This window comes from Phaeoacremonium minimum (genome assembly GCF_000392275.1).
Source record: "Phaeoacremonium minimum UCRPA7 unplaced genomic scaffold PA7_03_scaffold_428, whole genome shotgun sequence".
NCBI lineage: Eukaryota > Fungi > Ascomycota > Sordariomycetes > Togniniales > Togniniaceae > Phaeoacremonium > Phaeoacremonium minimum.
In genome coordinates this window covers 132,598-141,643 of record NW_006921330.1, presented here as the reverse complement: position 1 = coordinate 141,643, position 9,046 = coordinate 132,598, and the positions used below count along the sequence as shown (strand labels likewise).

Sequence of the window (9,046 nt, the reverse complement as noted above, 5' to 3'; positions counted from 1 at the left end):
GCCAGCAAAAGCAAGGTCAACAGTGGAGACCAGCGACTGGGGGAAGCCAAACACTCCCAAGAGCGAGCATCGGGACGTGAGGAGAAGCCCCAAAGGAAGGACCCGACGCGAGGGAGGCTCGAAAAGAGGGCCGCTACTCGCCTTTTTAAACACGGCTTGGCTTGACGAGAGACTGGCTGAGGTGCCTCAGGATGCCTATCGCTGCAGGAGGGCAGATCTCTGACCCGGGAGATCGACAACGCCAGCCAGGGCGTTAAGCCAGGGCCGCCAATCGAGCTTTGCATCTGCTAGCTAGGACTATCTTGTCGCGATTCGCGGGGAGGGCAGGGGAGCCGCCCACTGCCCACTCGTAGCACCAGCTCCAGGACATACTTGCGTCAATGGCAGGCGGTCCAGCAGCCGCTGACAACTCGAGCTCGCCAGCGATGTGCAACTGTCTCAGTCGTCGGTGGCATTCGGCTGCGTTTATCAGACAGTATCGAGATCGCTGTCCAAGCTCAAACGTCATGAACTCCCACTCCAAGTGCAGCGAGAAGGCTGTGGAGGCTCCGTTGGCTGTAGCATCTAGCAAAAGCTGAGAAGGGATGGAATTGATCGTCTGCGTAGCTCCCTTCCACGCAACTCCATTACAAGCTCGTATACGAGTCACTTGCAGCTGCCGAAGGAGCCGAAGAACCTCGGAGGGTTGACAGCCTGGACAGCTGGCTTGATTTACTTGACTCGTTGAGCCGATTCTATAATGGTCAAGAAGACCGAAGAAGAGCCTTGACAGAGACATTTTCTTTGCAAGTCAGCGGCGCCAGAGTAGTCTGGCCTCCTGTCTACCACCGTAACACTGCATAAAACTGCAGTAGAGCCTACCAAGAACGCAGAGATGGGGGGGAACAGAGGCGACGGACACAGGCGGTGCTGTACAAGTGTTGCACCAGCAGACCACACAACAGCGCAGGAATGAGACAACGCGCCCCCCGGCGCATTCTTACCACAGATCCAAACATGGCGCTGCTCGCCTCGGCCGCCAACACGTCACTTGGCATTGGCAGCGAGCCCACCAGCCTGGGATCGGCGCTAGTCCTCTCTCTGTTGCCCTTACTGCATCTGCTTGGGCCATTCCAGCCCCTTTGCTTGCTTGTTTCCCTAGCCTCGCAGGCGAGTGGCCCTGCCCCCGGCCTAACTGCCGGTCGAGTCTGTCCTCCCTCTGGCCCCCCTGTCTCCCATGCTGTCCGCAGGGGTTATGCGTGATGCTTGCTACGATTCCTTGCCTTGTCAGATCTGTGGAGCCGTGACCTATCGGGTTGCACAAGCGCAATCGACAACCGCCTATCCCGTCTCTCTGAACTCAAGCTTGCTGAGCCTGGTCTGGCGCCATTCCGGCTTCCGAGAGGATGCTCCATCGCCCGTGAGACTTCTCTGTGTATGGTCTGCCTTCTCTACACAACAGACATACACATACACACACAGACACATCATGAGACGATGTACACACACAATGGGAAGAGCAGTGGGTAGAGACCTGCAGAGACCCTCTCCACATCTCTCTCCCCCCATCCACAGACCCGATCTGCAGGGCCCACACCGACGTACACACCAAACCAAGGATAAGCTTGCGCCGGCATTCCTCCTGTATGTCTCTCCCTCGTGTGTTGTGGTTTCCCTTGCTCTTTGTGTACACTCGCCCTCTGGATGCGCGTTGGGGTGACCCCTGGTGGACTGTGCATATATCCTGTATGATCGTCCCCTCCTTGATGAGATCTCGCCCCAATCGATAATATATTGGATTGACTTTCCTACCACACCTTGTCTTGACCGACCACCCCTGACGACAAATCTGACCGGGCAGCCCCCAGGAAGGATTTGGCGACGTCAGAAAGAAAACTTGAGATCTCGCCAACCTCTCTGTGATCTGGGAAATCTTCGATCCATCGAACACACACATCTGCGCCTGCATGTGTTGCATCATCGTACAGCTGCAGCCCAGTGTTATACAGCACACACCAGCACCATGGAGCGCCAAGGAGGACTCGTTGACCTCAAGTTGGTCTCTAAATACTACCCAGTCTCCAATTATTCCTACCCCAGGAAAGAACCCTCATCACGACAGGAGTCAAGACAGGAATCACGATGTGAGCGGACGGAGGACCGGGTCTCCTTTGGTTCGGACTGCTCCGTGCCGGGCATGGTAGACGACCAGGGCTCGGAGGCTTCTAATGAGGACGACCACGAGTACCATGTTACTGGTGCCGAACTATGGGATTCGTTCTGGCAAGGCGATGTAGCTAAACAGCAAAGGAGACACCTCCGAGATGCAAGACGAGGACTGTACCCTGCTGGTGTACCATACCCAACTGCACGAAGAGGATCCAGCCCCCAGATTAGACGTCTACCTAGTGGAAAGGAAGACGAAGAGTCACAAACCTTCCGAAGAGGATCAGATTCGGGACACGCACCAACTTGGCCTCTACCACCACTTCCATCGGCAGAGAAGCCGAAGTTGGCCAACAAGCCTAGCTACTCTCTATTTCCTCAGCAACTACCTACGCCACCTCGGCCAGTACTGCCACCAAGGATATCATCACTACCAACACGACCGGAGGGCAACACCACAGCACCTCGACCAGCGCAGCGGCCACATACCAACATCCACTCACATACTCAAGCTAGCCACTCCATTTCATCTATCCGCCGGGGTCCCAAGCCCAAGCATGTTCACGTGCCCGCCTCTGAGGGCTCCATTACTCTAGAGTATCTAAACTGGACCAACAGCGTGTCAGCCCCTGTATCGCCAATGCTCTGCTTCCCATCACCACCACCGCAATCACCTGTAACCGCAACTTCTCCAATCTCGTCAGCGGATCAGGTCTCCGCAGCAGGCTCACGACCACAGTCCCGCGCTCGCAGACCATCTTTAGCCACTTTCCGCAGCCGGTCTGAGTCTACGGCCTCCTCTCAGCCCATGAGCAGCCCAACCTTTCCATCACCAGAGACACCAACCAGCAGCACCCGCCCACCATCCTCCTCTACTACTGCATCTGGATACTGCTACAGGCCTACTACACCTCTTACCATCACCACATTTGCCAGTGCGCCGCTTTGCCCTGAGCGCATCCCACCTCCACCCCCTCCGCCAAACGTCACCTCTTTTTTTGACGATGACAGCGATGAGGAGGGTTCCGCAGAGTCGGACAGCTTTGCGAAGCGCTTCGTGCGCGGACTTGCGCTAGGCCACCACGGCCATCACAAGCGCAGCCATTCGGAAGGCCGCAAGACGGCTAAAGGCAGCGAGACTGCGAAGGAGCAGCTGCGCCGGGCGCGCGCCGATACCACGTGCGGTGCTCCCGCTGTTGCGGTTGACACCAACTCCGTGAAGCTCAGTGGCGAGAGCGACAGGCCGCGCCCGCAACTCCTGAGGAAGCAGAAGAGCGAGGTGTTCACCCGCGTCCTGGGGCGCAAGAGTCGCTAGGCGGAAAAGTGTATTCACTGTCAGACGTGGATACTGGGATGGGCATTAGGCATGAAAAGGAGTCAATTGCATTTCTGGGAAGGGGAAGGGGATTTGGGAACAATGGCATCTGCACGATATGACTATTCACGGCCAAGGGACTTCATGATCATGACAACCGGGACGGCGTTTCTCACCTTCACTTACACGATCATTTTCGGATCGTATCTATTATTCACGTTACATCAGCTCACTCTTTGAGTTTTTTTGTAAATGCTTCTCACGATAAATATTATACCCACATAAGACAATCGTTCAAACCACTGATCCTCGCACATCATCTTGCCTTGTCCTCGTGCTTGCGGTGAACTGAGAGCAATTCACGCAACGCTTGTTACACCAATGCCATAGTCCTTTCCGCGGCATCTGCGGCATCTGCCGCACACTTGCAACGTCCCGCCCGTAACTCTCCCTTTCCCGCGAAGCGTGGCCCTTCCCCGCCTTCGACGAGCCGCAAGGTGTTGAGAAGCGACGAGCCACATACGACATTTCGATCCTCAGCACGGTCCTTCATCCTCAGCGCGCGTCGTTTCGGGCTGGCCGCGGCTCGCCACGACTGCCGGCCGGACAGGAAGACGCCACGAGCCCAGCTTGCCTGCCGTCCGGTCGAACGACAACACCTATGGCCACCGCAAGTCTCAAACCGCCTTGAGACATCGTCGACACAGAGAGAGGGTGGCGAGACGGAAGAGGTCGGCATGATTTTGAGACCCATCGGACCATTTCGGCCCTCTGGGATGGCAATTTTGTTGTATTGTACAGCTATTTAAGAATCCCATCTTCAGCCTTTCCGATCTTTGGTACAAATTCTCGATCCTGATTCCCATCCGACCTGACCTAGTGTTTAAACCCCCCTTCCCTTACCCCGGACTATATGTTCCCTTACCCTAGTTCCATCCCTAAAAAGGATCAAATAAGCCCCCTATTGTCTCTCGTCTGTCGAGGACTGTTCAAGAAGAAGAAGTCTAAAACATCAAAAAGGTATCTGGTTCGTAAAAATGGCGGCATGAAGTCGTGAGACCATGAGGTATGATGTCGCATCATGCAGAAGAATCGTAAAGAAGCCGTGATCAAAATATGCCCTTGGTCTCGTCTCAAACAAAAAAACAGCAAATCCAAAACCGAAAAAACGCCACTGCTATGCTCATGATACATGACATCAAGGTTCGTAGAAAGACACAGATGCGCAGCAATGCCGCCTTCCAACTAGGCGGTCTGCGCTGCGCGGGCGGGAAACACAAACTGCGGACTGACCCGCTCGCGGCGGTACTTGTCGCGCCTGCTCATGCGCGTGCCCGTGATGGCGGGCTGCTCGGTGAAGCGGTGGGCCGGGCGGATGCCGAGGCGCTCGTCGCGGCCGGAGCGCACGCCGAACATCCAGCGCGACTGCATGCCGGGGCGGTTGTCGAGGCCGAGCTTGCCCTCGAGGCTCGTCTTGTTGCGGATGTCCTTGAAGCGCGCGTCCGCCGCCAGCTCCTCGTTGGAGCAGAAGCTGATGATCTCCGCCAGGCAGGTCACGGCGTGTGGCAGCCGGAAGGCCTGGCGCCCCGGGAGCATGGCCACGAGCCCGAGGAAGTAGAGCACGAGCAGCGCGAGGACGAAGCCGAAGAGCGGCACGTTGGGGAACATGCGGACCACGCCGTCGCGCGCGGTGAGCGCCATGAAGATGCCGCCTGCTAGCACTGGAAGCAGGACAAAGAGGGTAGATAAGAGGGATATGGCGGCGAGTCTCCAATGGCGGTTCTGCACGGCTCGGTAAGTGCTTTGGAGAGGGTAGCATGCCGCATAATCAGCCAGAATTGACGGCTTCGGCAATGCGCCGCCGTCACTGTGCTCCGCGAGCTCAGCCCAGGGCTGAAGGATGCGTAAATTCAAGTCGAGGGACTGAAATAGCATGAACATGATCAATCCCAGGAGAGAGGGGATGAAACTGTACAGGAAATCTGCGGATGAGAATGCTCCAGCAACTGGAGCAGCCGACAGTCCTGGTAGGAAACCGCGGGTAACCCGTGTAGCTGGTAAGAACGAGATAACGAAGAGGGCAACGAGCAGGACGAATGCGGCAACCACGAAGTACAGTAGCTGGTTGGTTCGCATGCACCATGGCAGATACCGATATCGTACGGAAGGGGTAAGAGGACCGCCTTCGAGGTCGACTTCGTCCCAGGGATTGCCCATCTTCTCACCGAACTGACCATCTTTCTCATTCAGTCCCTGTCCTGTCCTCGAGCGATCAACCCGATATCCGGGGTAGTTCTCTGGGGCAGTTCCAATGCCGTACCACAAACCGGGTCTGTTGTCGAGCCATCCCCAGTAGCTTAGCGAATCACCGTTGCGATTTCTAAGTACCTTCTGTAGGTCCTCGCGCTTTCCCAAGAGTTCAGTACCCCGGTAATCAGCTAGAGTATTGCTGTGTGAAACGAGGGCAATCATATCAGCGATAGACCGAGGATCCCATGCCAAGCCGGTTCTTTGATTCCGCCAAACTCTGCGCTGAATAAATGTTGACGTGAAAAGAAGGCCATATAGCGCTACTAGGACCCATGCCACTCCCTGAGTCGTTGCCCACTTCCATTTGCCATCGACTCGAATGACCGTGAACAGACAAGACTGCAGGGGTAGCGTGAAGTTCATTAGCCAAGTGACGATGAATGGCATCGACTTGCTCCAGCTGCCTATCTTGTGTGGCCAGAGAAACGATCTCAGGTACAGATCCATGAACAGGGCGTTCTTGTTGTTGCCACGATGATTTGAGTTAAGGGTTATGAGCGGCCATAGACGAAGCTGTGTCGTCATGAGATTTTGGGCGTAAAGGAGGATAATGGAGGCGAGAAGCCCCGGGAGAATGCGGAATACAAAGTACTGTCCGCCATATATGGTGCCGTTGTACGCCCAAAGCCCATCCTGGACCTGGGAGTACACAGCACAGAATATCAGTGCGAGAATCATGAGGGCGCATAATATCATTAGCGTAAACATCGAGTCGGGTCGTAAAATTCGTGGTAGAAAATAGAGCTTGGGGTTGACCTTTGCCCTGTCGTCCTGGATCCTGTCTCTATCGACAGGCCTCCAGGCATCGTCTGCAAAATCATAGTATTCGGGTTTCTTCGTAGGCTCGTGTGCAAGGGTGGAAACTGAAGAGGTAGATGGTGTCCGTGACTGGAATGCGGGAAGAGGGCGTATCCGTCGAGGAGATCCTTCCACTTGAGGGTCCCGGGTGACCACTGGATTAGAGTGTGGAGGTTGTATTATAGGTTGATGTTGATAGTAGCCAAGTCCTTGGTCAGGGACGTAGCGTAAGACGGGATTCGACCAGGAGCTCCCGGACGATGGGTTTGAATAACCAGTGTCCCGATCTCGAGTGAGAGCATCCAGCGCATACTGAATGAAGGGGGTATCGTCAATGCCGGGAGTGACCTTGCCGGCAGCCAGAGCCAGCTCGTCTTTGAAGCCAGAGCTCGCCATGTTGGTGTTGTGCTGCGTTTGGAAGGCGATCTGGTTGATTTGGTCGAGAGTGATTTGGGGCTTGAATCTTAGCTCCTCAAGCAGCTCATTCCTTATGACCAATGGAGGGCCAAAAAGCCGGTCGGGCCCGTAGATCTCGGGCGCGGAGGGAGAAGAGTCAGGAGGCGTCGGGGCGTACGGGACAACGGTTGGCTGTGGTGATGGTGATGCCGGGCGGGATGAAGCATGGTCTGAGTGGCGGTCGCCTAGATGGTCGGCAAAGGGCCGAACGGTGAGTTCTGAATGGTTTGAGGGAGTTCGCGGGTAGAAGTTGGGCTGGTCGGCATATACACCTATCGCGCTGCTGTCAGAATAGCTGATCGACACGAGTCTGGTTCTATCTCACTGCACGTACGAGGTCGCTCCACATGGTCGAAGTTGAGGTTCTGGAAGTTCATGCTTCGTGTCCAACGGTGAAGCGTCGAGAGGGAGAGGAGAGTCCACTTGGACAAAGAACAGGTTGAGGTTGACCAATTACTAGTACAGTCATGCAATGCAGAAGAAGATGCATGACGGGAGACTTAATGGATGAAATATGACTGGCGACGTTTTGACGCCGGCGCATCACGACGAGGCTGGGCGGCGAGAGCGTGGGGCCTGAATTTGGTGGTTGGGTTGGATACGCCCAGCCACCAGAGCCAGGGTCTTTTTTTTCACAAACCCTTGTGAAATCCTCCCAAACTCCCCTGTGCGGTTGTTGCATCAGAAGAAAAATGAAACTTACTAATTCCCAACCTTTCTGACTGTGTGAATATGCTCGCCGTCAGGCCTGGTAGCCCTGGCGAGGCAGTGCGACTTGAAGAGTGTAACTGTTGATGGCAGTTCAGCTTGTGCGCGCCTAAGAACTGATGCCAGGCTTTGGCGGGGTAGCTAAGCTTGCTAAGCTAAGCTGACTTTGGCGCTAAGACAGCTCAACCGTGGAGCCCGGGCCCTCCCGGTTGGGCCGTGCGTCTCGGAAGTTTGTGCGAGTACACTGTACAGTGACCACCTGCAACCCTTGCAGCAGCTTCCCCAGCCAAGTTACTTTCCATTTCGGGAGATATGGATATGGAGGCCGCTCTGGCTGTTTGGCGCTCCACTCCAGCCTGTTGAACAAAACAGTTCCTGTCAGCTTCACAGACTCACAAAGTATTGAAAGGACAATCGTCGTCGTCTCACCCGGAAGGGTTATCGGCGGCGTGGCAACTTGCGATAAACAAGTGGCTCTTGAATTTGGCATTGGTTCGGCATTGTATTGTGGTAAAACAATGCCACAACATCGTTGCTCATGATCAGGAGGTCACATAATTTGCCATTTCAAAAGTCTCAAGCGTCGTCATGGCATTCAGCATTCGAACTTAATACAATTCTCATAATTAAGTAGCCTTGCCCTAAGGAAATCAACGTTCATTACCCTAGAAGAGGAGTAGACACGTGTTTCGATATGGTATAAAAAAGAGCTGGCCCTCATTGGATCCCGATTCATGTCGAGGCTCTCTCAAGGTGCTATGCCATTGGTGCCTTCGCGGTAACCTGCAAACCCCTCCTCAGCCTCACGACAACCGCATCTCAAACCACCAAGAGAAGTCCCTTTTCACCTCCTATTTCTAAAGACTGAAGCCTTTCACCTCTCAAGAACTCGCTACCAAGGCCATGTCTCAAGAGGCAAATCGAAAAAAGTGGTGGGAGCGCTTCCCCAAAGGTCGTAGCGCAAATAACTCACCAGAGTTGGGACGAATACCTCGAGTCCGCTCCGGCCTCGGGCAAACTCCTTTGCCAATAATTGTGTCGCGAAGTATGTGCGCTTAGATACCTTGATTGCAAAACTTTGATAGGATACAAGCTAACAAGGCCCAGAGAGAGTTGAATTGCAACAACCAGAGACTCCGGGTCATTCATCACAAACCCAAAGGGCAACAGGAGATGACGCCCGTAAATTTTCCGTTACCGAGCCCTCTTCCTCGTCAATAGCTCTTACAGCAATCCGCGAGCAGACCGTAGACAGTAGACAGAAGTCAGGCCTCGAAACACTTCTCGCAGACTCAGCAAGTGACGAGGGGTTAT

General features: G+C 54.8%; 1 protein-coding gene across 1 annotated transcript; it reads right to left on the bottom strand.

Annotated features, from left to right (window-relative positions):
• Positions 1-4,705: 4,705 nt before the first annotated feature.
• UCRPA7_5715 (putative phosphoribosylaminoimidazole-succinocarboxamide synthase protein) lies at positions 4,706-7,401 on the bottom strand (the record flags this gene model as incomplete). Its single annotated transcript, XM_007918259.1, has 3 exons — positions 4,706-6,554; positions 6,882-7,296; positions 7,359-7,401. 3 exons carry the CDS (start codon positions 7,399-7,401, stop codon positions 4,706-4,708), a joined length of 2,307 nt encoding a protein of 768 aa, XP_007916450.1.
• Positions 7,402-9,046: the final 1,645 nt, after the last annotated feature.